The sequence below is a fragment of the Lichtheimia ornata genome, assembly GCF_029851405.1.
Source record: "Lichtheimia ornata isolate CBS 291.66 chromosome Unknown scaffold00028, whole genome shotgun sequence".
NCBI classification, from domain to species: Eukaryota; Fungi; Mucoromycota; class Mucoromycetes; order Mucorales; family Lichtheimiaceae; genus Lichtheimia; species Lichtheimia ornata.
The window spans coordinates 372331-400060 of NW_026695348.1; the positions used below are offsets into that span (position 1 = coordinate 372331).

Below are 27730 nucleotides of genomic sequence, written 5' to 3' on the forward strand. Positions count from 1 at the left end.
ACTCCCCCCACACACATAGTTTGATAAGCACATCATCTATGTCTTTGATCTTAGCAACAACCTACCCTATAAAAACCTCCCCATGATGGTACATAGTCATCAATAACTTGTGCATCATCATCATTCCACATATGTACTTCAATTAAGAAAAGGGCTATTATACAAGATGTACCTATCAAGGCGGCTGATGCCATCTCGGCCGAAAAGCCGGCATCAAGCGTGCGAAAATTACTGTTTGTGGCAATCCGTAACAGTTAAGCTTTTTTCGCCTTCTATGCATTACTTTGCAAACATTTGGATGTGTCTATGTAAATATTTTTCTTTTTTATAATTTCTAATAGAGGAACCAAAACGAAAGCAAATGGGTGCGATAGGGTGGTGGTAATGGAATGTTGGTTGGTGGATGATGGTGGTGTGGGGAATGTGTTTTGTAATCACTGTGAGTGGGTGTTTTTCTTTTTCTATTGACCTGCAATGTAATTATTTTTAGGATGGGGGATGTTGAGAGGGAGGAGGAGGAGGTGTCAATCGAGCGGAAACTGGGGTAGATGTTGCTGGAGTGTTTGCTCCCGTTGACGCGATAGAGATGCTCTGGCCAGCCAGCTTTTTGCCCTTTAGCATGTTCTTGAGAGCTCTTAATGCAAAAACTGTCAAGCCAATTCCAGCCCAGTCTTCATCATGCAAGTCTCGTAAATCTCCCACGGTCATGATATCTTGATTCTTGAGCTTGTTGATCCATTCATGCGCCTTTTCAAGATCACGATGCGATGCAGTGGCACAATCACGAACAAACACCTCGATATCCGTGTCATCAGCGTATTCTATACAATGCCCATGATGAGTACATTTGCCCACCCTACCAATATCCAAACCCATCCATCATGCTTACCTTCAAGAATACGCGAAACCAATGCATCACGAGCAGCAGGTAAATCCGAAGGTGTTTCATAGTTGGCCATCAATCCTTCACCACCATGTGCCGACTTGATTGCCTCCATTTCAGCCTTGACTTCTCGCAAATTACGTACAGCATCACGATATCGTGTCTCTGCCGAATGCGCCATGTTCTCATACTCATCGCATTTGGATTCGACTTCACGCACATGTTCACTCGTCCTTTCCAATTCCAATCGCACACGCTCAAGCTCTTCTCGCATGTCATTTGCTTCGGTATCCCTACGCCATATCGACTGACGAGCCTTTTCCGCTTGTTCAGAATCAGTGGGCTTCTCCAAATCACGCAGTATTCGATTGATCTCCTTGGTGATGTGATGTTGATACCTTTCAGGAAGGACTTGTTCTTCAATCTACATCATCATAGCAGTAGTTTAATAACTCTATCCTTACACGTTTGGTATATACATATATACACTCACCATTTCACGCACAACTTGTTCAGCTGTATCCGTTTCCACGTTGAAATCAAACTTGACAGAGAGCTTATCCAACCCCTTAAAGACCACTTGCAAGGTCAAGTGCACATGAGTCGCATCGGCAGCCAACAATACCACATCGGGCTCAACCGCCAAGAAAGAATGCTCAAGTATCTCTTTTGCAGAAAGTCTGGTTTCAAACAATACATGAGATCCTCAAATGCATACTCATAATTGAAATTCATTTACCGGTCATCTTCTGGGCCCAGGCAATTTTCAATGATGCTCAAGACTTCAGGATTTTGCACCTTTTGCAAGCATACAGGTTTCACACCCTATGTAGTAATAATACATTAGCATGCTATCAATGCTAAAAAAAGAGGATGTATATACATACCGCTGACACCTTTTTATATACTTGAGCGGGATTCCTGCATTCACCATAAGGGTATTCACCAGTGGCCATTTCCAACAAGCACATACCAAATGCATAGATATCCACCCTTTCACTGTATCCTTGCTCCTCGTACATTTCAGGCGCCATGAATTCGGGTGTACCAATGATGGTGTATCGTTGACCCATTTTCATCTCGGCAGTACCCATGTCACCAATCTTGATTTCACCATGCGCACCATTGATAAAGATATTGTCGCATTTGATGTCACGATGAATGATGGGTGGGTTGTATCCATGGAGATAGGCGAGACCTTTGAGGATTTGGCGTGACCATCGCTTAACAATCTTGTTGTTGGGCAAGCTCAACTTTCGAATGTATTCTCGCAAAGTGCCGGATGTCATGAGCTCGGTGATGAAAACAAACTCGTTCTTTTGATACCAGGCGTCGTGAAAGGCAATGATGTTGGGATGGCGAACTGATTTCAAGATTTCAATCTCATGTTCCAGATCCTTAGGAGCAGACTAATGGCATTACTTAGTAATCAATCCTCAACGCACACATACACACATACTACTACCACCGTCATCCTCTATCCACTCTCCTTACCTGCATCGTATTCCATGCTACTTCATATCCTTCCTCACGATCAATGGCCTTATAGACCACCTTGTAAGCACCCTTGCCAAGTAGGGTATTAAGGCGTACATAACGCTGGTTCTTGGAGACTTCAACGACCTGCTCAGAGTCATGGGATCGAGACTGATCGATGATCTCGTTGGTATGTGAAAGACCTCCTCCCATTTGGTCTGCTGGATTGGCTGATAGACTAGGCTTTGGGTACGCGCTCGTAAACGGGACTCGATCGTCGTCATTGGGCGGTGCATCACCTATTGAAGCAAGAGGCGAGTAATAGTTTCGAAAACCATCAGCATCGTCCTCTTGCGAGTTGTCTGCAAGGCTGAATGTCACGTGTTGTTGAGAAGAATCTGCCATGGGCGGTCGAGATGGGTAAGCGTATTATATGATGAGCTGATGTGTGTGTGTATCTTTGGGAGCAAAAGGCTGCTTGCTTGCTGCTGCTGCTGTTATAGAGAGTATTTGAACAAGGTGCCTGACTGGAAAAGAAGCCAGACAAAGTGTGTGGAGTCGAAAAGAACGCCACGAAGGATATCGAAGCAAGTTGTCCACAGAGAGTGTGTGTGTTGTCGAAAGTGGAATAAGTTGACGAACAAGGCGTTGTTTCCTTGAACAGTGCAAAACTTTGCCCTCATTTGCCATTGGATCTTCTGAGTTTCCCTGTGATTCAATCCAAATATCCCGGTGGCTGATCACCTGGCAACCATCACATCACCTACATGGATACCCCATATCAACTTTATACGTTTACATAGCAACAATGGAAAACGATGCCAAACATTTAGTTGTCAATAAACGATTTCTTTCCATGATATGACTTTAAAAGTCGAATGTGAGAAAATGACATGGCTAAAAGAAAGCTGAGAATTCCCCTCCCCCAATCCCCCCTAGGCCTTCTGTTCATTGTTCTCTCCCCCCACTTACACGCACAACTCAAGCACTTGATGACGAATGGGATGTTGCCCTCTTTATCAGAGTCATGGTTGCACAAACTTGTCTTATTCTGGAGATGCCTGTGACAAGATCATCTTCCATGATACGGCCGTGTCGTCGGTGTAGCTTTGTGAGTCAATGCAAAATGATAGGTACATTCACTCCGCAGGAGAATGATCATCCTCCTCCCCCTTAACTTGCGCCTAAAAACCAAGTGCGCGCAGTTGTCGATGTTGTTTTTGTTGTTGTTGTTGTTGTTGTTCTTGGTGTTGGTGATCATTCATATTCTCTTTTAGGATATCGCAGTGAGACCATGCGTGGGGGTCAATACACCACATCTTAAAGTGCCATCATCGATGATAATGGTGGTGGGTAAAGGAATCCCATGTGACTCAGCAGTATCCGGTTTTAGCTTTCCTGTGTGTCGATGTTGTCCAACGCCCATCCTCTCTTTCCAACTTTTTACACTTGATCCTATTATACTTGTAACTCGGGTCCATTTACACACACACACACACACACCACGCCTACTATACATACACACACACCACATACACATGTCTATTTCTTCGCTCCATGTGCACACTGAAAGCGATGCTATTCACCTCTACACGGGAGAGAATATGATACCAAACTCATCCTATGTCTTGCGAGGGCACGTGGAGCTTAACGTGCGACGACCGGTGCGGATTCGTCAGATCAGTGTGCAATTTAAAGGCACCGTTCATAATGTTATATCCAACGAACTTATTCAACATCATCAAGACATATCAGCCAATAGCGATTTTTGGCCCATCACCATCGTCTCAAAGCAAAGCACCGCCATCTTTGAACGCATGAGTCGATTTGCTGTCAGCACAGCACTTGGTTATGCCCTTTCGAATCAAAAGATTGTTCGTGAACGAGTGGATTTATTACCATCACCACCATCAGCCGATGCAGCTACCACCGCACGTATCGAACCAGGTGTATCTCGATGGCCCTTTGCTATTGAAATCGATCATCCAGAACAGCTCTTGCCATCATTGCTCTTACCGCGACATACCATCCGCTATGATTTAATTGTACATGTGCAGCTAGCCTCCTTACGTGACAAAATCACACAACGTAAGCTGCGGATCACCAAGCCTATCCATGTGTTGTGTCACGCCTATCCCAGTTTGCATATTCTTGACTTTCAACCACGCGTGCGATATCGAGGTTGCCGCGAAGGTCACATGCGATACGAAGTTTCCATGGTCAAATTTGTCCCACTCAAGCAAAAGTTAAGGCTTGTGTGCCACTTTTTTCCATTGTGCCCCGAAGCACGTATATCTACAATCGCCATGCTCATTGAACAAAATGAGCTATTTCCGTAAGTTTTGGGGGACGAGATCATCTAACAATACAGTATCTGATACGCTCTACGATACGTAGATTACGCACCGGCAATATCAAAGAGCATGAAACCATCCCACCACACATGTATGTTTCAAAGACACACAAGCCGATAGGTATGTTGTTGGCATCTTTGTTTACTTTAAAAGAAAATGATGATGCATGATTGTTGTTATTGACCATCATCATCGGCAATCATTTTAGTGAAGGAATATGCGGTCAAAGATGACGATACGCTTGAATACCTTCCATTCGATCTGGACGTTGCATCGCCTTACATTGCTCAAGACGTTGATACGCAATCATTGAAAATCACCCACAAGATGCGGATCATTGTTTACTTTGCTGATTCTCAAGTGCGAAGGATGTCGCTTAGTTTTCCTTTGATTATCGGCACGATACCCTCACCTTATGGTGAATCCACAAACGGCATCCGATATTCAGTAAACGAAGACATTATGGGTGAAATGGAAGACGACGATGATAATGACTGGATCAGCATGATCGCTGCCGATACCAATTATCATCGACACCGGGATAGTGGATCGGCCATGGATGATGGCATCATGGAAAAATTACCCACTTACTATGATGTACTTCATGAAGGACCACCACCGGCTGCCTTTCTTGATGATGACTTATCCCATTATCCATCACCACACGCTTGAGTTGATGATTACCATCCAACCTGATACCTTTTTCTCTTCACCTGTAATTATTTTACCCCTTGTTGTTGTTTCTTCATTTGCGTGTAAATTATGTGCCACATCAGTGTACCCAATCCAAGAAAAAAAACGAATGCTCTCTCTCTCCTTGTTGACATAACAAGTTTGACCTCTTTGAGTGTGTGTGTGTGTGTATGATCACAAAGGAGAAGTTTATGGATTTTGGAGATGTATCTACTAAACTGCCATCATTTGCCATACTTGGCATACGTAGCTCCATCCTGGTCACAATTTATCAGATCGCCTATAGGAAATCATGCATGTGGCTTTAATGCATATCCCGAGGCTCGTCGCACGCACGCGGCTCAGCACCAACTGCTTTTGTCCACAAAGTACCACAACAAATACTCATCACGTGGTAATTGCTACTACTTAACAATGAATGCAGCACCATCAACCCCCTTATTGTTTGGCTCTTGATATTAAAAAAGAGGTCATATTGTCGATCCCAAATATTTTTATCACGGATGAAACATTGGAACAATAATGATGATGGTTTCTAAATACATGCCAATGACGAATGATGCTTATGGGAATGTGTGTGTGAAAGAGATGGTTGACCACCCAATAGATAAGTAATGCCGTTCATCCACCCATGTGTTACCGTTTATGCGCACAACGTGGCCAAACAATAAAGTCAACTTTGTGTTTCCATGTGAATAATATAGAGACAAGTAGTAGTTGTATCCAACATCAATCATTTGACAAAAGAAACAAACAATGCGTCGAATAGCGGACAAGGTTGATTGAACAAGTAATATTAAAAGTTGGGGATGAAGGAAAAAAGAAAGTTATGTAAGACATCGGTATATGTACTTGTAGCCACAAGAGTCGTGGATGGTTGTTGTTGCTGTTAACAATATAAGGTGCAAGATTTTGTGTGTGTTGTGTGTATATAAATGTGGGCGTGAGTGGTGGAAATCTTATCTGTATGGGTTGTAGCCGAATCGCCTGACTTCCTCACAACTCTTCATGGGCATGCGAAGTGCTTCTTGATATTGTTCCTCATTTCGGCCAATCCCAAAAATCCCACTTGCAGCGTTGAGACGAGCTGCTCTTTCTCGTCGTTCAATTTGACAGGAATGCTGTAATCCACGTACCCAATCCACCTCGACTTGTTGCTCGAGTCTTGCTAACTTGTATTGATCTCTGGCGGTTGTACGGAACGAAGATGGGTTGACATAGTAGGGTACTTGATGGCTGTAAGTCGTCCGTTGTTGAGAATACATGTTGGTAGGTTGGAATGAAAATGAAGGCGTGTCATCCGTAAACAATCCTGAAAGCAACGAGTAACCAAAAAGAACCAAGAGCGGGAGGATTTGTAACAATAAGGTCCAACTTGTATTACGTTGTTGTCGTGTTTGCTGTCCTCGGTGGCCGGCACCGGGATGATAATAACTACGCCGAGCAAATCCAGGTCCGACAAAGGTTGCACTGCCAAAGGGTCCTCCAAAACCTGCAGGTCCACCTCCACCAAAGAACATGTTGAATAGCTCTTCAGGCGATATCTCTTCTCCCATGCCACCACCAAATTGATGTGTACGGAATCCATGGAAACCAGGATGCATGCCACCGCCACCTCCCATACCACGTTGCTCCGGATCACCACCACCAGCATCATGAACAGCACGTTTCTGGGGATCTGAAAGTACTGTAAAAGCCTTGGAAATCACTACATCTTGAATTAGTTTCTCTCTTTCCTCAACTCGTATTCCCTTTTCTCTTCCTTACATTTGAAAGCCTCATCAGCTCCTGGTGCACTGTTCTTATCAGGATGGAATTGCAAAGCGAGCTATTGTAAACCAAAAGTTAGCAGCTATCCCACTACTACTTTTACCACTCATGTGTGCACACAACCCATACCTTTCGATATGACTTTTTGATCTGGACCTCGGTACAATCCTTCTCCAATGACAAGACTTTGTAATAATCAGTGCCACATGATAGAATCCTCTTGACTGCCTCGGCTTGTTCCTTGGTATGCTTTTTATCGGATGACGGTGTTGAGCTCGATGACGCTGTCTTTGTTGTTGACCCATTCATGGGCGATGACGATGACGACGACGTAGCTGTAGATGTGCCAACAGGTTCGTCTGCAGCCGAGCGCTCAGCCTTTTCAAGGAATGACTTTGCTTCGTCCGTTGGGTACAATTTTATGGATTTCCGAGCAAATCGAGTAGCTGCTGCATAGTTTCCAGAACCGTAGTGATTCTTTGCAATCGATAAACAACGCAATGCTTCGTCCTTGTTGATCTCCATAGTCATGCGTGGGTCGTCGATAATAGGAGAGGTGGGGTAGGTGGGGGTACCTTGTGTGGGAGGAAGGGCGGAAAGAAAAGAGGGTCTGTGGGGGAAAAGGATGAATGTGTGTGTTGTTGAAAGTGTACTGGTTCCATCTTGTATCATTTAAGATCCCGCGAGAGCTTGTTCCTTTGTTACTATCGGCATTGCTGTCCACCCATCCATCGTATCTCAATGTCAACATTGTCTATTACGTTTATATGAATGAGTAAGGGTTCACATGATACAGCAGCAATTCTTATCGGCACATGCAAGAAAGTGATGCAAAGGTATCATATACTTGGAGGTTGCAGTCATTGAATTCGATCATAGCTATAGAAAAACAAGCAGCCATAGTATTGCCAAAGTGATTGATGGATAAAATGCACTCATCGGCAGGGAGGATCATCAGCTAATCAACAAAGCATCACATGATCGGGAAACTTCTTTGATTAAATAGACTATTGATCAACAGCTTCTAGCATGTAATAAACGCCCTGTTACGATCATGTTTTATTGGGACCATAATACAGCATAATGCTCCAAAGGGTAATAAACATAGAAAAGGTGGGCTGATGTTTGGAGGAAATCACTTGATACACCTCTTCCCCCGCTCTTCTTTGACTACGATACAAGCGAATGGCTGTTCATCGATCCCTTCACCTATCGCGATCCCTGCTTCTGTCAACGAGATCAACTCTTCCTCAACCACACCTTGTACGCACCTTATCGACGACTTCTGTGAAATATGCCGGTAACACATGTAACAACCAACGCGCATGCAGCATCAGCTGTTGACATTCCCATTGCAGCAACACAGTCCAAAAAGCTGTACGATACCCATATTCCTGTGCCTACACGACAAAAGATAATGCTGGCAGTAGGGTCAGCCTTTGCAGCACTCGCTAATCCATTGAGAGGTGGTATGTGCTATATCTTTATAGACATCAGCCATCATGCATTTATGCTCATTCACCACGTATAGACATGGTTGCCACGTTGGGAGAGACGACGGCTGGAAACACATTGGAGAATATGAGGAAACAGATGCTTTTATCCGAGAGTGGAAGGCGTATCTTGCGTGAAAGGCCATTGATTCATACGGGCTGTATCGATTTCCCCAAATTGCGAGAGACATGCAAGCCTGGTACATTTGGATACCATTACATCCATTGGCTAGATCAAGAAGGTGTCACCCCAGATACTCGAGAACCGGTAAGTGGGATGGATGGATGGAAGAAGAATAAGGACGAGGAGAACCAAGCCTGATTGTTTATGCTGCTGCAGGTCCACTTTGTTGATAATGAAGAATTGGCGTATGTGATGCAGCGTTACCGTCAAGTGCATGATTTTTTCCACGTCATAACAGGATTGGGTGTCAGCGTTGAAGAAGAACTCGCACTTAAATGGTTTGAATGGGCACAAACAAGCCTTCCCATGACACAATTGTCATCCATGGTGGGCCCCGTACTCTTACCTTGGGATGCACGAAGACGTATGTTGGTGGATTATATCCCGTGGGCGCTGCAATGCGGAGCGTAAGTATATACACACATACATGCATACACCAACATCCACATTGGTCGCTAAAGCTGTTTATCTTTTTAGCAATGCTGTGCCAATGATGACCGTTTACTTTGAAGACCATTTTCACACTCCATTGGATGAATTACGTCGACAACTCAATGTAGTACCTGCCCCTGTTCCAGATCATCATAGAACCATGCCATAGAAGAAAAGCTTAATGTATAAAATTCATCATCGTCATCATCATCATGTAATGAGACTTGCTGTGCTTCCTGCCATTGTTAATTGTATACTTTAAAGTGTCATCATGCGTATTAGAGTAGTAATGCAAGCAGCAATGATGATTCAGCACATTGATCCAAAGGTATTCTTGGCACATGACGTGAAACCTCGGCTTGAATAAAACATGGTGCATTCAGCAAAGGCTATTCAAAGAACAACGGTGTGATTAGCGGTTGTAAAATGCCAAAGATGAGATGTTACAACCCATATGAAGGTCCAAATAGCCAGTTGAGCAAATAGGACCTATTCAAGGATGCCTGTGAAGGCTCGTTTCAGAAAGCAAAAGTTCAAAGTTGTTGGCACATTGTGCACCCTACCCCTATAGTGATGATGTGTGGCTCCTCATCACTTAGAATATTTAGCCATGTATCTTTCTTCGCTTTTTCATGTTTAAGGCACATCTCGTGCATATGATTTAACGTTTTAATTGCTTTCAGCAACAACAACAACAACAACAAACAAGCGTATTCTGTTAAACGTCGATGGCGTATTGGATATGTATGCAGCCATGTTCCTTGCTCAAGGGATGATTTACATACTGCATCTATGTTTACGATACGTATATAAAGCTGTAGAATGATAGGTATTACTTTTGGCACCTTTCTTCCTCAGCCTCCTTTCAACTATGAATAACCTTATTACTCTACTACTAGTGTTCCCCTCCTTAATGCTTGTAACAGCGATGCCAGTCGCTAGTGATCCAAATTACAAGGAGCTTTTGGGGGACATTTATAGCAAACCCATGCCCTGTGTTGGATGTCCCGGAGTATGGTCGATACCAGATATCTACAACACGTTGAACAATGAGAATTGGAATATCACCTATGGGCCTACTCAACCACAGCAGGTTCATTTTTCTTTTGCTTCCGATACAGCCTATGCACGTTTCCAATTCTCGACGTTAGCCTCCTCGCCTCAATCATACCTAAAGTATTGGCCTGCCGAGCGACAAGATGAACCAATTACCGTGAATACAGAGGTTGGGATAATAATGCAATTGGACGTTGTGCGTAGTAGTTCTTATACTGGGTATTTAGGATTGGACGTTTGTGGATGGAGGTGCTCAGCGTCGTCCTCTTTACATGCATCAAGCGACTACAAAGCGCCTCGAATCAGGTTGCAAGTATCAATACCAAGTTGGCTCACAGTCACCAAAGACGGGTTCAGTGGAATGGTCCTCTACTTTCGACTTCCATACTGCATCAAGTAGTCAAGAGTTTGAATTTTTGATCACAGGCGACTTGGTATGCTGCATCAAAAGGAGTTGAAAAGAAACGCCAATAATAATAGCATAGCATTACAGGGAGTTACAAAAGCCGTTGCTCTGCCTCATTTGATCACAGCTGCCCAATCGCACAACTATGACTTTATAGTCAATGTGGGCGACCAAGGATATGACTTGGCAGATTTTGAAGGGATCAAAGGCGACCAATACATGAACATGATGCAAGCTGTCTATGGACACTTGTCATACCAAGGTGTGCAAGGCAATCATGAAGTTACCTATGACGGCTCGCATTATAAGAATCGATTCAAAATGGTGCCTTATGAAGAATCAGGTTACAAGGATCCATTAGTGTACTCGTACAATCACAAATCGATCCACTTTGTGTTCTTCAGCACGGAGTTGTACATCTCTGATGTTTATTCAGACCATGAAAAAGAGTTACAAGAAGCATTGGCATGGCTTGAGATTGATTTGGGCTCAGTGGATCGCAACAAGTATCCTTGGATCATTTTTGTCACACACCATCCCATCTATTGTACAGCAGAATCGAAATCATGCAGCAAGGATGGAGAAATGATCCGTAATGGCAAAACAGGCAAGGATGGAAAGCGTTGGGGTGCATTGGAACCTATACTTCAAAAGCACAAGGTCGATTTGTATCTAAGGTAGGTAGTAGTATCATTCAAGTCATATCATGGGATTACTCATTTTTTATAACTAGTGGTCACGTTCATGCCTACGAACGCACTTGGCCGGTTGCTGACAATCGAGCCACATCGATGGATTATGAAAACCCTTCAAGTCTGGTAGCTCTCATTGTTGGCAATGCAGGCGAAGCTGAAGGAAATGCCGGATACAATGCAGCAGCATCCGCAGAAGAGTTGCCTGATTGGAAGGCTTTCCATTATGACGGCTATGGTTTCTCTACCGTTAAAGCAACCCCTTCCTCTTTAGAGTTTACACACAAGGAAGCTAAACTAGATGGCTCACTCGGGCGCATCATTGATCAATTTACCATCCACAAAGAACAAGACGACAATGAAAATTGACACGTTTAATGATTACATCTACCATAAAAAGACATCCTTCAACCTTCGCTTGTCATAATCAATAGACACAAAGTGTTTCTTTTTCTTGTTAAACAATGACCTCATTCACAAAGAATGGTGGTCTATATCGCCTGCAACAGATGACTAATGATCCAGGAGCAACAACAAGTTGTCGACTTGATAATGCATCCTCATCATAATACATTTTTGTGCATAGGTTTGATCCATCTACTACGTAGCTGACACACTCACTCTCTTCTCTTATTATTTACCACTCACGCCATCTCTGTAATGAATAAACTTTATTTGAGAAGCATCCTCATTAGAAAATAGCATAGGGGTTAAATGTGATGCTACCATGAAGGAAACAGGCCCTTGCTAATCATGCGGATGGGCGTTGTCGGCATGTCAAAATTTCATATCTACAGCCGAGAAACCTCGTTACTTTCTTTCTTACGCGCATGTCATTTGCCACGGCTCTCCAGGACGCAGAAAAGGCTGTACAAGGGGTGCTTTCCTTCTTTACCAATGTGAATACCATATGCGACATTCTACAAAGTAATGCGTTGTGCATGGTGCTCTGTGCCTTCTTCATTTGTCCTTTGACGCGTTCTTCTATTTTTAAGGCGGTTCCGATAAGCGACCTGTTCATAGCAACAATTACCTTGACTACGCTACCATACGCGATTCCATTCTTTCCAAAGGTGTCGCCAATGTGGATCGGCTTCAGTCGGCCGTCAATCGAGTGAACGTCGCCACTTTTACAACTGCCGTGTGGTTGGACAACGTGCAATACGATGAAGCGATATCCATTTTCTTTCCACTCCTTATTCCCAAGCAACTTCATACTCGAGATGATGTCATTGATTTGTTCTTAACTACTGTGACAAGATGGGCAATTGCCGAGACACGCTGGCCGACCGGCATCCATACGACCGATGATGTTATCAGCAAAGTCAAACAAAGGATCGATGAGGAGCTCAAGCGCAAAGGCCCGTTGTTGAGCCAAAGGATATGGAATGCTTTTAAAGCAAGGTTTGAGCAAGTACGTTACTATGACAGAGATTGAATGCAATGTTTCTAATATTGCTTGTTAGCTCGATTCGACACCATTATGGAATTTGCAAAATATGGTCAACGGCAACAGGATGAAGGAGACATGGTTCAAAGCATTACCTATGGTATTGGAAGCCATTGACAGGAAGGTGTGTAGATCTCTTTGTGGGACATGGCGTCATATGGCAAGTGTTATTCATGTGTCCCCTTTCTCAGGATGGATACGGCCACACATTACGACACTGCCCGACACAAGATCATCGTTGTGAGACACAAGCTGGGATGAAACGTTCACACAATCAACAAGCAGATCCAGTTGACAAACGCCATCGACGTCAGCCCATTGTTGTATCAGCAATATCGGACGAGGAGGATGTGGAAAGCCAAGACGAAGATACAAGGGATAATAGCAGCAATGAAGACGAGTATTACGATGCTTTGGATACATGGGACGAAGAAAATGGATCCAATATCGACAATCTGAACATGAAGGGAACATCATTATCCAGCCACGGGGTGAATGGGCTTCCACCACCACCGCCACCATATCATTTACAAGAACGACACGATACGAGTTACAACACGATTGTAAGGATCCCTCCCTTTTTTGGGGATTCAGCACCGAATAACAACAACCATCACGACGGCCAGATCCCGCATCTCAATTCAGAGTATGGTGGTCAACATATGAATGGTAGGATTGAGAATGATGATCCGACAAGAAGGTATGTACGTCTTCGATTTATTGTGTATGCATGTCTTTAACTCTTATTTATAGCGAACTACCATATGTAACAGAGTAGGTGTTTCTTTCATTGAAGATTTGGCCATTATTGACATTGGCTTATAGTACAATCGATTTGAGATATCCATCATCTACTATGCTACCTTTTGATAGCAATCATCCCACGCCACTAAGCGATGATCCCCAACTACTAGCTAGCATCAGCAACACGTGGCAACAAAATGATCAAGCCAACAATCAATCAAGCGTCACTGCAGCTCCTGAAACTCCACGCAGTCGTAAAAATGGAAAGCGATCGTATCGCCCTTGGACAAAGGAGGAGATTACGACCCTTGAAGAAGGTCTCAGGTTGTATGGCAAGAATTGGGCAAAGATCAAGGAGAATGATATATTCCACAGCAGAACAAAAGAACAAGTGTCTGCTATAGCGCGCAGTATTGCAGCAAGACGAAGAAGGCAAAATGTACCACTGGGAGCCTTTGCATGCATGTAAAATCACTAGCTCGAATACATTACCCTTGCGTAAATTTGCTCTTTTATATAAACAACATGAATGAATAGGCTACATGGAGTCTTTGAATATGTGTAGTAAAAGTAATAATACATAGGATATTGCTTCAGGACGGGGGGTGATTCTAATTCTATCATCAAGTGTATCGAATTGGCGTAGTTTGGAGAAAACATTGATAATGAACATGATAAGATTAGAGTAATCATCCATCCATCTTAAGTAAGGGATTGCTAATCATCGGCAGGCAGTCGTATGAAAATAGGTTCCTTGGTAACCTAATAATTTCATTACAGCTGAGCACATGCCGGAGCCAGTGGTTTGTTTTTTATCCTGCAACCATGCTTCGTTCACGTCTCGTACAGCACACAGCTATTACCCGATTGCCATGGCGACGCATGTATGCAACAGCGTCTTCGTCACAAAACACACCTATATTCCAAGTCTTCAATCGCGATGCCAAACGTCGTCAAAAGGATCGTGCTGCCATGGATGTCGAAAGCAGTCGCACAGTCGATTACCTTAGAGACGAGGTTGCCGCTCGTGTTGCCGATCGCTTGGCGGTAAGTAAGAGAGAGACCATGGCTATATGAATGACCCTACTGATACCATTCTCCAGGATATCAAACGCGATTTTCATACAGTGGTGGACCTTGGTTCGGGTTGTGGACACATTGTAAAGCACCTTAGCAAGGACAATATGAAGAAATTGATCATGTGTGATATGTCAGGTATAGAGTTGTTTTGGTATTAGAGCATCAAGCAATCATCATACTTACATAGTGGATATAGAGCAAGCCTTGAAGAGAGACATGGATCAATATTATCCAGGTATGGTAAAAGTACTTTGATGAAGGTCATCCACCCTTTTGACGTGACGTTGTATTCCATAGTCGAAGTTGAACGCAAGGTTGTGGATGAGGAATATTTACCTTTCAAGGAGGATTCATTGGAAGCAGTGGTTAGCAGCATGTCGATGCATTGGGTGAATGATTTACCAGGTATGGAAAGGATAACCAAAATTGCATGGAACAAAGAGGGCTGAATGAGATGATCCTATCTAGGCGCTCTTATTCAAGTACGCAAGGCATTGGAACCGGATGGTGTGTTTGTTGGTGCTATTCTTGGTGGTGACACTCTTTTTGAATTAAGGTATTGTGCTGTAACCTAGCATTTGATGTATACATGCTAAATGCTGGGTGTAGAACATCGCTTCAACTTGCTGAAACGGAACGAGAAAGCGGTGTCTCGCCACATGTATCGCCAATGACAGGTACTCAACAACAACAACCTTCATCACCATGTGCTGGATCGGCTCATTACGAGAAACAATAGATTCTAGTGATATCGCTCGCCTACTCAGTCGCGCTGGCTTTGTGCTCACGACGGTGGATGTGGATGAAATCCAAGTCAGCTATCCTTCCATGTTTGAATTGATGGAGGATTTGAAAGCCATGGGTGAAAACAACGCTGTATTATCTCGGTAAGCATGTAGCCGTTAACGGTGTCTTTTTTATTCATGCATGGTACTTTCTAATAGACGACCTATGCTCCACCGGGATACTCTTATGGCTGCTGCTGCCATTTACAAAGGTAATTTCTTTGAAAAGACAATGAAAGAGACTTTGATTGCTAATCATGGGCTTATTATAGAGCTTCATGGTAATCCTGATGGTACAATTCCAGCTACATTTGAGATTATCTACATGGTAAGATACTATACGAAATGATATGGGAAGGTTTGCTAACGAACACAACATTGTAGATTGGATGGAAACCATCAGCAACCACACCTCAGCCAAAGAAACGAGGATCTGCAACTACATCCATGAAAGATGTATTAGAAAACTAGACTTGGATTATTGTAAATAAACACACACTCTCTCACTCATTCACATTTTTCTTGGTATCATGGCAACCATGGATTTTTGCATTTCAGTGTAACCTTAGCACCAATCAAACCATTGGTCAAAGTGACGTTGTTCTCCGTGACAAGCGAAAGCAAAACTTGTGCACCGAGATTTTTGACAGTTGTATTCCCTCTCTCTATTTCAACAAAAAAAATCGCTTGTGCGATATACTCTACTACAACAACCCCCCAAACAACAGACACACAACAACATAATGGGTTTTGACGGCAATCGTGGTCGAGGTGCTCCCCGTGGCGGCAGAGGTGGTGGCCGTGGTGGAGGCCGTGGTGGATTCGGCGGTGGTCCTCGTGGTGGTGGTCGAGGTGGATTCGGTGGCCGTGGAGGTAATTAGACAGCTCTTGTTTATGGATCGTAGCCATAATCGAGTCATTGCGTCTTTGATCAACTCACGTTTATGATTGTATAGGTCGTGGTGGTGGTGTTGGCAAGCCTGGTGGCCGTGGTGGCCGTGGTGGTGCTCGTGGCGGTGCTCGTGGTGGCCGTGGTGGTGCCAAGGGTGGTGCCAAGGGTGGTAACAAGGTTATCATTGAACCCCATCGTCACGAAGGTATCTTTGTTGCCCGTGGTAAGGAAGATTTGCTTGTTACCAAGAACCTTGTCCCTGGCGAATCCGTTTATGGTGAAAAGCGTGTTTCCATTGATGGCCCCGAAGGCACCAAGATTGAATATCGTGTGTGGAATCCTTTCAGATCCAAGTTAGCTGCTGCTGTTCTCGGTGGTGTTGATCACATTCACATTGCTCCTGGCAAAAAGGTCTTATATCTTGGTGGTGCTTCTGGTACTTCCGTCTCTCACGTTGCCGATGTCGTTGGTCCCGAAGGTGCTGTCTATGCTGTCGAATTCTCTCACCGTTCCGGTCGTGATTTGATCAACATGGCAAAGAAGCGTACCAACGTTGTTCCTATTGTTGAAGATGCTCGTCATCCCCACAAGTACCGCATGCTCGTTCCCATGGTCGATGTCATCTTTGCTGATGTTGCTCAACCCGATCAAGCTCGTATTATTGCTCTTAATGCACACCACTTTTTGAAGAACAATGGCCATATCGTCATCTCCATCAAGGCCTCTTGTATCGATTCAACTGTTGATGCTGCCACCGTGTTTGCTCGTGAAGTCAAGAAATTGCAAGAAGAACGCATCAAGCCACAAGAACAGCTTACCCTTGAACCTTATGAAAGAGATCACGCTGTTGTGGTTGGCAAGTATGTTCGCAGCAAGTAAAAGGAAAACTTTATAGTTCTCTACCTTTATCATCATCCCTCGTGCCCTTCACAAAACACCACATGCTTTATTATGTCATTGCTATCTACTCTCTAGACCGGCTGTAAATAACATTTTGCATCTGAATAACACAAAAAAAAGAAGTATTCTCTCATGATTTACAGAGGTCATTCCTCATCAACATCTTTATGATTGGTTACTATTACATGCATGATGATTTTGTGATATGATGTGTAGCAGTAAAAGTGGATCATGTTATGCAGCATGGATAAGCTCAGCAAGGAGCTCGGACCTTTCAGCTGTATTCCGACATCAGAGCAAAGGTCAATGCGTCCCATTGATTGGCCCATTCACCGTGTGGAAAATTTTGGATTTTGTAGTTTGACAACCTTGAGCTGGAAAGAGTACAGGATGATATACGCAATACAACACTTATTCAAGTCGTGGGATGGGATTGCGAGGTATAGCTGCTATGTTGATGTATTTGCATTGTCTCATACCCACACCTGGGATTCTTCTTCGAACGGGTCCAATCGATACAGAATCAGGCCGAAGGACATTGATATTAGGGAAGAAGTCTTTGGGGTAATGTGCAATACGTGAATTCATATATGACCAAGTACCATGGTGAGGATGGTCTTGATGTTCGTTAAGAAATGCAGCGAAACGCTGTTGGAATGGGACAGCGTCATCAAAATACATTTGTGTCTCTGGTGGCGCCAGGTTGACTAGCCCACCGTTAGGGAATTCGGTATCGAGGAAGTCCTCCAATAGAGCCAATGCATCACCAGGAAATATGCCTCGCTGTCGTGTCCACGAATAATCACGTGTACCCATCGTCCAGACGCACTCGTATATGGTTATATCCTTGGTTACTATCCAATCTTAGTTTCCTTGTTCTTCTTCAGAATAAAACAACCCACACTGAGTACCACTTACTGTAACCTTGTCTCCATACACGACACCACAACAACAAGGAAAATGGAAGTGCTAGGATAACAATGGCATGAAACCTTAACGATCATCACAATATTAGCACATGGATCGCTCACAAAAGGGACTCTCAACCATGATAATCACCAATGGATTTTGAAGGCGTCAGCAATCAAAGAGTGATAAAATGATGGAAAGGAATAGGTATGTGGGAGAAAAGCGATGGGCGACAACACTCCTCTTGTTTATATCTGCACGGCGGGCGTGGGTATTTCTGTGACCACAAAGAATGATAAAATGTCTTTTGAGAATGATGAGGAGCTGATAGATTGATGAAGAGCCATTATAGAGAGCCTTGATCTGATTGAAAGTGCATCCATCAGCCATGGTCTGGGATAGACAAGGTGGCAATTGCCATCACCAAATCATTTGCTGTACTCACATTCCATGATGTAAATGATCCAATCTTGCTTCCACCTTCATATTCCCATTCCCCCTTTCACTCCAGAAACCAATCAAGTGATCCACATCTTGCATACGTGAGCTGATAGTACGATACTCTTAATAGTATGTTGAATCTCAATTTTCATTCAATGACAAAGTCGAATAATAGTACATGGTAGTGGGGATGTTTATGACGTAAATAGGATAAAGGAAGAGCTGCAAGTTGAATAAGATACGGATGAGCCATACAGAGGTAGCAGGGATAATTGCGTCATTGGTATTCTTGGTTGCTGCCGTCATAAGCATCTTCATCCATGGCTGCAAACTAGTTGCTGTACGCTCTTGACTCCAACATTCCAATTTCATCCATGACGGCAAACCGTCTCTCGTTGAAGATACAAGCCCTCTTATCCATACCATCCAATCCATCATCATCCTCCAGTTGTATCCACGTGACATGATCCATCTTTCCCTGCTGACGACGTGCCAAGTAACCAAAACACCATTTCAGGATCACCTGTCGCTATGCTTGATTACATCCATCCATCCATAACCATGGTAAGTCCAACATGTTGATAAAAAGAACTCCCGTGATCGCTGCTGATATGCTTCCTTTTCTATTTGGCTGTTGATCTATCGCAGCTCAACCAGGCGAAGATTGCTTCTTGTATTGCTGGGTACTTGATTGCTGATATGGCATCATCCATAGGGATTCGTATGTATTGAAGCAAGTTGATAAACGTAAATAAAGCTGCTTCGATACAATGGCTATCTGCCGTTCACGTAAAAAAGGGCTCTAAGGCAGGTAGCTGCAAGTAACTTGAGACAATGGAATAGCAACTGGTGTTACGTTTGATGGTAGCAGAGGAACGTGCAAGAGCGTGTGTTGTAGTAGAATGACAAGGTTGTGAACGCTTCTTGAGACAATGCAGCGAATGGCAACTGCTGGAATGAATGCTGTTACGTTTGATCGTGGCAGAGAAGCGTACACGAGCGTGTGTTGTGTCAAGAGAATCGTATGTCGTAGAAGAGTGACAAGAAGGTTGTGTACACGCCACGAACTCGCCATTCAACCAAAGACAATCGGATCAAGACAATGGTAGGATTGACATGGTGGTTGAAGGAGGACAATCGTTCGCAGGTGGTATTGCATACTTGAATGGGGCAACAGTTGAGAATGGGAGGAAGAGGCAAGGGTTGAGTGTGGAAGAAGTGGAAATTAAATAGGGCGGACACCTCTTGTATAAATGCATGATCACTGTACATTCAAACTTTGATATTGAGATTGCCCCTCTCGAACCTGAAACTTTCACACAAGATGCTCGGGGACATGCTGATCAACTTTGTATTATAAAAGAACGTATACTTCATTATAAGAAATTGAATGGGAGGGTACAATATGGGGTTTACTATGGAGGTCCGAAATGCAGATCAGCGCCAGATTCATGATTTATGGAAACAGTATGTATTATCTTGGGGTTCCCCATTTTGAGCTTGTAACTTTGTCAGAAGGTTCGCTGGGACACGCTGATCAACTTCATTCATTTAAAAGTCGCAGACTTCATTGTGAAGATTTAAAATACGGGGAGGTCCAAATGGTGGACGATGGGAACAAAAGAGCGGACGGCCCACAGCCCCGAAGTTGCCCACTTCAAAACTCGAAAATTGGTCACAAGGGTGCTCTCGCATGCTGATCAACTTTTTTCTAATAAAGACCTCATGTTTCATTTGAAAATTTGGAATGGGAGCTTCCAAAAGTTTGAAAGACGGAGACATTCGCAGGGTCTGCGATTCATTTATTTTCACGTTTGCTGTTCCAGCGTAGCTCAGTCAAATCGGCTCGGATCAAGAAACTTGAATGATGGGAATGCTCGGCTGGAGCACGGGAATCGTTCACATGCAGTGGATTTTGCAACAACGCTGATTGTGAGGAAATGGCTGATAGCGCGCAATATGGACTATTATGGATAGACCATAAAGTATAATCCATCAATCCTTCCAGTCATGCAAGATAGCTGTGTTACACAAACACGTCCCTCTCCATCTTTTGCTCTGCCAGGGTCCACCTACTTGACAATGAACAAAGACCACTCTTCATATAGCATCACGCTTACAAACATAAAGCTGCCTGTATCTCCAAACTTTACAATGAAACGTGGGGTTTTGAATAGAGCAATGTGCTCGGCTTGGCCAACAGCACCTTGTGTGAAAGTTTCGTGTTCAATGTCGCAAACAGCCCAAAAAATATTTTTTGGTCGTCGTCGTCGAAGAGGTCGACCTCCAGATCCAGTTTGGCTGGTAGCGACATTGCGAAATCTGGGATTGGCAAGCTTGATCGTGAAACTTTCACACAAGGTGCTGTTGGCCAAGCCGAGCCCATTGTTCTAATAAAAACCTCAAGTTTCATTGTAAAGTTTGGAGATACAGGCACCTTTATGTTTGTAAGCGTGATGCTATATGAAGAGTGGTCTTTGTTTAGTGTATAAGTAGTATGGCTATAATAGAGCAAAAGATGCAGAAGGACCTCTTTGGGTATCTCAGCTAAAAAATCAGGACTTCAGGGACAATGCATGATAGGTACGCAACCCTCACTTTTATGTCATACATTGGCAGCTAATAGCCACTTTTGTGCATTCCCAACTTTCGTGCATTCTATTGTAGGTGGACGATGCTCCCGCTCTAGACATTCATTTCCATGATTAAAGTAGGTTGATCCGAGCTGATTTGGTTGAGTTACGCTCATACAAGATTACATCGGTTGAGCTACATCGAGCGTGCTTTATGTCCAGAGTGATGTAATCTCTCTTTGACCACAGCTCAGTCAAATCAGCTCGGATCAACCTACTTTAATCATGGAAATGAATGTCTGGAGCAGGGGCATTTTCCCCATGCAGTGGATCTCGCAACAATGATTATTGGATAAAAGTGGCCGTTAGCTAGCAATACATGCCTGTTCCTAGATGATCCATAAAGTAATTATACATTGACCCTTTCATTCATGCAAACGTAGCTGTGTTACACAATACGACCCTCTGCATCTTTTGCTCTGTCAGGGTCTAGCTACTTTACATTAAACAAAGACCACTTTTCATATAGCATCACGCTTACAAACATAAAGGTGCCTGTATCTCCAAACTTTACAATGAAACGTGGGGTTTTGAATAGAGCAATGTGCTCGGCTTGGCCAACAGCACCTTGTGTGAAAGTTTCGTGTTCAATGTCGCGACTAGCCCTCCAAAATATTTTTTGGTCGTCGTCGTCGAAGAGGTCGACCTCCAGATCCAGTTTGGCTGGTGTCGACATTGCGAAATCTGGGATTGGCAAGCTTGATCGTGAAACTGGCACCCAAGGTGGAGTTGGCCAAGCCGAGCACATTGCTCTAATAAAAACCCCACGTTTCATTGTAAAGTTCGGAGATACAGGCAACTTTATTTTTGTAAGCGTGATGCTATATGAGAAGTGGTCTTTGTTTAATGTAAAGTAGTATGACTATAATAGAGCAAAAGATGCAGATGGCATGTTTGTGTAACTTGAGTCATTCAGCACAGGCGATGCATGATTCTTGTACACTATTTAGGAATAGTTCAAAATGCCAGCTAATAACCTTAGTCCTCCCATTCTCCATTGTTGTCCAACCCAATGCATACGAACGATTGTCCTGCTCCAGCCCAGCATGCCCATCATTCAACTTTCTTGATCCGATGAGATTTGACTGAAAAATAGTCAAACACAGAACATCATCCAATATCAGAAGAATCAAATTGGTAAGTTATTTGTAAACTGCCAGCTAATAGCCCATTCCTCCCATTCTCCATTGTTGCCCAACCCAATGCATGTGAACGATTCTCGTGCTCTAGCCCAGCATGCCCAGCATTGAACTTTCTTGGTTCGAGTTGACCTGATAGTATGGCAATGGCTGTTGTTGGATCATCATCGTTATCATGTAAAGTGTAAAATGGCACACACTCTTTTGCTATACGTGAAGATCGTTCTTTTATTTGCGTGTACTTATTGTTTATCGTGAGGGTGATGATAATGATGGGTGGATGGTGTGTGTGGGGTCATTGAGGGTGGCCTCAGTGTAATAGCAGTAGGGGGATTTAAACTTGAGGGACAGCAGCTCCACGACTTGAGACAACGCTTCTCTTCTTTTTCTCCCACCTTTCCTGATTCCATTCACGACATCTCGATCAAGGTAATGTACTATAAAAAAGTACTCTTGTTGGCTGTGAGGTGTTAATGTAGCTCTGAACATGCATTGTCAGGGAGTGAGTGTGTCCAAATGCTGAGGAATGAGCGTGGTAGCCATGGCGATATCGTTGCTTCCTTTTGCTCGTTGCTATTCCCGCTCTACGCTTGGTGTCAACAGGTACATCCAGAGTCCAATGTTGCAGCCGACTTGGTTCCATTGACGCGTCAGCTTGTATAGAGGGCAAGTTTGGTTTCAAGACGTTGGCTGGTTTGGCGTTTTGTTTCGGCTCAACTATACTACTACACCATGGTTTTCGGTTTCCAGTAACCAACAACAACGAGTCTTTGTGTATATGGAAAAGGCAAGTATAATGAAACAAACAATGAAAAGGGTGTTTATTGCGTGTGTGCTAATAATGAATTGAATAGATTTCTTTGGTCAGGCAATGCAACTTGGGGCATCATCATCATCTCTTTGGGTTCAAGTCCCAGCCTGTATCAAGTGGCCGCTGCGTCGCTCTGCACTAGCCAAGTGTGCTGGAAAAGCTTCTTGGAACGCGTCCAGGGCTCTATGCCTGCGTTGAGTTGAGGATGGGTCGATGATGATGGATTTTTGGAAGAGCATGGTCACCGTGTCGAGGTAAAAGGGGATTTGCAATGGCTCGGCCGTGAATGTGTTGAACCAACACGCTCTTCTCGTGATAGGCTCGTTCTTTCCCTTGAGGATTTCTTTTCATGAGGTGGGAAATGATTGGAAGGATTGGGGATCATTCTTTCTTTGGAGAGGATGAATGAGAACAACTATGAGCCTGGACTCTACGTGAGTGATGTCCTTCCTTGCCATGGATCGAACTGGCCTTGCGTGATTCGTGCAGTGCTTTCTCAAGAACAAGGGATCGCCCGACGTTGCTCGTATGGTGGTGATTTGGTTTGTGAATTCCTTCTGATTTGCTTTCTTCCTTTGAGAGGATCGCCTAACGGTATACCAAATCGTCATCATTCCGGTACCAGATGGTCTAACTTGCCTCCTTTCCTATTTGTAGAGACGACGATTACGATGATTACCACATTCACAACAATGACGATTACGATGATCACCCCGTCTACAACAATACAATGATGACGACAACGAGATTCAAAGGAAGCCTGCAAGATCCCATTCTTTTCAACTTGTGTATTTTTGGATGTTGGTGTGACGGATGAGATTGACGACTGGTGACGAGTACGAGTAGGAATGATGACGGAGGACGACTACGACGATGGTGGTTGCAATGTACAGTAGCAAGATAGCTAGATGAAATAAAGCATTGTTTATTTATTACACGCTTGTTGGAGGTTGCTAGCTTGTGGATTACATACTATTGCTTCGAAGATGGAATAATAAAGGTGGTCCGGTTATCGGTCATGCAAGAAGTACATGGCTTTTGTGATACAATAAGGAGGAGTGGGAAGTGGGATGAGCTTGAGAAGAGAAAGAGTGAAGAGGTCCCTCCATTGAGTTTCAGAATGAGTGACCCATCCAATATGTGTATACGTATCTTTTTTACATATACCAATTGGTTTATGCAGCTCGACCTTCTCCTACATGCAAATGTGATATACACATACCTTGACAACCCTTCATTATCGGATGCTGTTTACTTACGTACCTTCACAAAAGGCAATCATCATCATCATCCATTTGTGCAGCAATCTGTCCAGGACGTGTTCGTGTAGCCACCACGTGCCATTTAAGTCAGCTCTTCATCTTTCCGTTTATGCAGGCGACAGCATCCATTAGGAGGAAGTAACTCCATCACGCTTACGGCATATGTAAAATATAAAGGTGCCTGTGTCTCTAAATTTTACAATCAACACAGGGGTCTTTGATATGTTAGTGATGCTCATGAATGCGTAATAAGTATATAAATGATAAGGTGGCAAATTAGCTTCCATGGAAACCCATGTACTGACAAGGATGGCCACGCGAAGGCTTTGCCGTCACCCTCTCCCCTACGGTGCACCAAGCCGGATAACGGGGGCTGCCATTGTAAACAACAGCATCTTCTATAGGTGCTGCTCGAGCCAACATGTTCGGTCTGATAAAAGGACAAAATAGCATCCCACGCCCACAGAGGCCGACCCATAAGAGCGAAAAGCAATGCATGATCCCATATCTACCACAAGGCCACTGAGTAACAGTCTAACTTCCAACGGCTAAGGCAGTAATCCTCAAATGCAATTGATAGGGCCATGATAGGGCTGACCACACTGTCGCAAATGAATCATAGCTGCCAACGATGCTTTACACCAAAGGGTAAGGCACCATCCCGTTCTACCCATAGCAAATAAACATCCGCCATATCAGTAGTAGCTGCCATCAAGCGACCTTCTTGGGTAGGCGTCATGAGAGACACATCATGCACTGCAACAAATAAATCCGGTCTTGATGAAATAGCACATACGAGAATATTCACTTGTAAGAGAACGTCCAAGGTATCCATACAAGTACTTGAGGAATGAGATCCGCCATGGCACCGATAAAAATATTGCTCTGAAGATCCGCCGATAAAGAGACGACTTGCAGGTAGCTGATTTCCAAAACCATGGAAACGGTATCCTTGACAACAACAACTATAAGATAGAGATCGCTTGCTTGCTTCTGAGACACCCACCCAAATTCAAATGTTGATCTTCGTCTTCCAATTCTTCAATAGGATTCGCCATTGACAGCTGTAAGAAGAGACTTTGATGGCACCAAAGAGCATGCGAAATTATAGCTTGATGGAATGATGGGCCTATAAAACTGCATATCACTACTTTATCTTTGAGGTAATGGTAGCAATGCTTAGCCAGTGTCATATGAGAATCCACGATGTTTGATGCCACCCAGTAATCAGAACGCATTTCCTTGCTGTAGAGATGTCGACACAGTGACCAATTCTGATAGCCGTTTCTCCAAGCGATACTTGATGATGAATGCCATGAGAGATGGATACACCTTGACAGCACCAAAAGGACACGTAACATTGTTGTTTGTTGCTGATGTGATACATCCATAAGATACGTGCGGTGAAGAAGGCTCTTGAAATCAATTTGCCAATAACGAGAACCACCAGAGGATCAAGCAAATGTTGTTGACACTAAAGATGTGGGCTCTGTTGCTCATTGCTGCTTCTTGCTTGTAGCTGATATGATCCACCGAGAACAGGCATGCGTAGCAGGATATCCATTGAAAGGGTTGTCAACAACTAGGACCACAATAAGACCAAAGGCCCAAAATACAAGTAGTTTGCTGAATAGCCCACATACTATAATAAAAGAGGGGGTTGGTTGGGATTGGAGCCAAAAAACAGGTGACCCACTATTTACCAATGAAAGCCATATGAATAAACCCCTGTCGACATCCAATGATAGCTGCATCGATCAAGAATCCAAAGGGAACAATACAAGTAGCTCGCTGAATAACCCACATGAAAGAGGGTGTTAGTAGGCATTGAAAGAAAGAATGGATCATTATTTACCAATGACAGCTGCATCCATAGAAATCCCAATGCACCAGAAGACAAGTAGCTTGCTGAATAGTCCGCACACTATAATCAAAGAGGAGGTTGGCAGGCGTTTAAGAAGAGAACGGATCACTATTTACCAATGATAGATAGCCATATGCACGAAAACATGTCGACATCCAATGACAGCTGCATCCATAGCAATCCCAATGCACCAGAAGACATGCAGCTTGCTGAATAGTCCGCACACCATAATAAAAGAGAATGTTGGTAGGCATTGTAGAAAAGAACGGATCATCATTTACCAATGATAGCCATATGCACGCAATCCTGATGATATCCAAATCCAGCCGGATCTTTGCAATCGTCCGCTTGTTGTTAAGGCCCGCTACGGTGGCACTCGGCTTGTAAGCGATGGAACGACACTTGATGGGAATATACAGTGAGAAGGTTGAGTAATACTCGTACCACCAAAGATAGCATACTTACATGATGCCGAAGAGCCCTTACAAAGAGAGACAACGAGACAATCCTTGCTGCCCAAGACCACATGCAAATCGAGAAAGCATTGTGCATCGAAAAGCCCAAACCAGATCCTAGCTGCGGAGTGACGTACATATGGCTAAAGAGCGATGTGAATGGCAATCGTTTTTCATTGGAAATCGAATGCAGCTTGACGATGAATGCCTTGAGGATATGCATGAATGACCTTGGTAACACCAAAGATGTCAACGCGGACTCTCATTGCTTGTTGATGACATGATCCATCCATAAGACGCGTATAGTTGTAGAGATCCATCAAAGGAATTGCCGATAATCAGAACCACCAAATGATCGAAAGCTTGCTGACGCCAAAGATAAAAACCTGCTCCTTGTTGCTGACATGATCAATCGATAAGAGACCTGTGTTTCAGGAGGTTCACCAAATTGCAGGTAATGGAAAGCACCAGATGATGGGATGAAGGTTGATATGGCACCAATGATATGCATGCTGTCACTAGTTGCTGATACAGCCCACTCATCAGAGACGTGCGTTGGCTGCCCCCTTCAGGCAAATCGCCGTTTGCTTGGAAACCAACCATCAGAGACGGAATAAAGATTGACGACACCAAGAGATAAACGCACTTTTCCCGATTGCTGACATGATTCACCTACGTATAAAAGATGCACCATAAACAATTGTCCAAACTCATCCAACAATACTTAGCAATCATAGCTATGATCTTGTAAACTGCAAAGCTCCGAAAGGCAAGCAGCTCTCTGCAATGGTCCCTCTAAATAATGGTAGGCGTTTCAGCTAAAGTCTCCAAAGCAGCATAATCATACATACCTGAACACTGGTGATCAAAAGGAATTGGAACCAAATACACCATCCGAAGGCAATACAATAATCAACCTGCAGCGC

The 27730-nt window shown here is 43.7% G+C and overlaps 12 protein-coding genes across 12 annotated transcripts; 6 read left to right on the plus strand and 6 right to left on the minus strand.

Moving 5' to 3' along the window:
* Nucleotides 1-486: 486 nt before the first annotated feature.
* Nucleotides 487-2764, minus strand: O0I10_006472 (uncharacterized protein; the record flags this gene model as incomplete). Its single annotated transcript, XM_058486500.1, has 6 exons — nucleotides 487-821; nucleotides 890-1307; nucleotides 1377-1563; nucleotides 1623-1708; nucleotides 1771-2292; nucleotides 2378-2764. 6 exons carry the CDS (start codon nucleotides 2762-2764, stop codon nucleotides 487-489), a joined length of 1935 nt encoding a protein of 644 aa, XP_058342857.1.
* Nucleotides 2765-3897: 1133 nt separating this feature from the next.
* On the plus strand, nucleotides 3898-5385 carry O0I10_006473 (uncharacterized protein; the record flags this gene model as incomplete). The annotated part of the gene is made up of 3 exons (XM_058486501.1): nucleotides 3898-4694; nucleotides 4757-4833; nucleotides 4922-5385. 3 exons carry the CDS (start codon nucleotides 3898-3900, stop codon nucleotides 5383-5385), a joined length of 1338 nt encoding a protein of 445 aa, XP_058342858.1.
* Nucleotides 5386-6365: 980 nt separating this feature from the next.
* O0I10_006474 (uncharacterized protein) lies at nucleotides 6366-7707 on the minus strand (the record flags this gene model as incomplete). The annotated part of the gene is made up of 3 exons (XM_058486502.1): nucleotides 6366-7114; nucleotides 7174-7234; nucleotides 7306-7707. 3 exons carry the CDS (start codon nucleotides 7705-7707, stop codon nucleotides 6366-6368), a joined length of 1212 nt encoding a protein of 403 aa, XP_058342859.1.
* A 654-nt stretch (nucleotides 7708-8361) lies between these two features.
* O0I10_006475 (uncharacterized protein) lies at nucleotides 8362-9454 on the plus strand (the record flags this gene model as incomplete). The annotated part of the gene is made up of 5 exons (XM_058486503.1): nucleotides 8362-8476; nucleotides 8535-8645; nucleotides 8708-8937; nucleotides 9010-9260; nucleotides 9331-9454. 5 exons carry the CDS (start codon nucleotides 8362-8364, stop codon nucleotides 9452-9454), a joined length of 831 nt encoding a protein of 276 aa, XP_058342860.1.
* Nucleotides 9455-10273: 819 nt separating this feature from the next.
* Nucleotides 10274-11808, plus strand: O0I10_006476 (uncharacterized protein; the record flags this gene model as incomplete). Its single annotated transcript, XM_058486504.1, has 4 exons — nucleotides 10274-10510; nucleotides 10569-10775; nucleotides 10835-11424; nucleotides 11481-11808. 4 exons carry the CDS (start codon nucleotides 10274-10276, stop codon nucleotides 11806-11808), a joined length of 1362 nt encoding a protein of 453 aa, XP_058342861.1.
* A 461-nt stretch (nucleotides 11809-12269) lies between these two features.
* O0I10_006477 (uncharacterized protein) lies at nucleotides 12270-14102 on the plus strand (the record flags this gene model as incomplete). Its single annotated transcript, XM_058486505.1, has 6 exons — nucleotides 12270-12366; nucleotides 12435-12853; nucleotides 12906-13013; nucleotides 13081-13589; nucleotides 13643-13663; nucleotides 13715-14102. The coding sequence occupies 6 exons, from the start codon at nucleotides 12270-12272 to the stop codon at nucleotides 14100-14102; spliced, it is 1542 nt and encodes a 513-aa protein (XP_058342862.1).
* Nucleotides 14103-14458: 356 nt separating this feature from the next.
* O0I10_006478 (uncharacterized protein) lies at nucleotides 14459-15969 on the plus strand (the record flags this gene model as incomplete). The annotated part of the gene is made up of 10 exons (XM_058486506.1): nucleotides 14459-14680; nucleotides 14737-14848; nucleotides 14910-14948; nucleotides 15011-15118; nucleotides 15182-15269; nucleotides 15323-15390; nucleotides 15453-15600; nucleotides 15658-15710; nucleotides 15771-15826; nucleotides 15883-15969. 10 exons carry the CDS (start codon nucleotides 14459-14461, stop codon nucleotides 15967-15969), a joined length of 981 nt encoding a protein of 326 aa, XP_058342863.1.
* A 272-nt stretch (nucleotides 15970-16241) lies between these two features.
* O0I10_006479 (rRNA 2'-O-methyltransferase fibrillarin) lies at nucleotides 16242-17269 on the plus strand (the record flags this gene model as incomplete). The annotated part of the gene is made up of 2 exons (XM_058486507.1): nucleotides 16242-16371; nucleotides 16455-17269. The coding sequence occupies 2 exons, from the start codon at nucleotides 16242-16244 to the stop codon at nucleotides 17267-17269; spliced, it is 945 nt and encodes a 314-aa protein (XP_058342864.1).
* Nucleotides 17270-17701: 432 nt separating this feature from the next.
* On the minus strand, nucleotides 17702-18106 carry O0I10_006480 (uncharacterized protein; the record flags this gene model as incomplete). The annotated part of the gene is made up of 1 exon (XM_058486508.1): nucleotides 17702-18106. The coding sequence occupies one exon, from the start codon at nucleotides 18104-18106 to the stop codon at nucleotides 17702-17704; it is 405 nt and encodes a 134-aa protein (XP_058342865.1).
* Nucleotides 18107-20712: 2606 nt separating this feature from the next.
* On the minus strand, nucleotides 20713-21949 carry O0I10_006481 (uncharacterized protein; the record flags this gene model as incomplete). Its single annotated transcript, XM_058486509.1, has 2 exons — nucleotides 20713-21030; nucleotides 21755-21949. 2 exons carry the CDS (start codon nucleotides 21947-21949, stop codon nucleotides 20713-20715), a joined length of 513 nt encoding a protein of 170 aa, XP_058342866.1.
* A 3152-nt stretch (nucleotides 21950-25101) lies between these two features.
* Nucleotides 25102-25678, minus strand: O0I10_006482 (uncharacterized protein; the record flags this gene model as incomplete). Its single annotated transcript, XM_058486510.1, has 2 exons — nucleotides 25102-25436; nucleotides 25492-25678. The coding sequence occupies 2 exons, from the start codon at nucleotides 25676-25678 to the stop codon at nucleotides 25102-25104; spliced, it is 522 nt and encodes a 173-aa protein (XP_058342867.1).
* A 1445-nt stretch (nucleotides 25679-27123) lies between these two features.
* O0I10_006483 (uncharacterized protein) lies at nucleotides 27124-27539 on the minus strand (the record flags this gene model as incomplete). Its single annotated transcript, XM_058486511.1, has 2 exons — nucleotides 27124-27370; nucleotides 27481-27539. The coding sequence occupies 2 exons, from the start codon at nucleotides 27537-27539 to the stop codon at nucleotides 27124-27126; spliced, it is 306 nt and encodes a 101-aa protein (XP_058342868.1).
* Nucleotides 27540-27730: the final 191 nt, after the last annotated feature.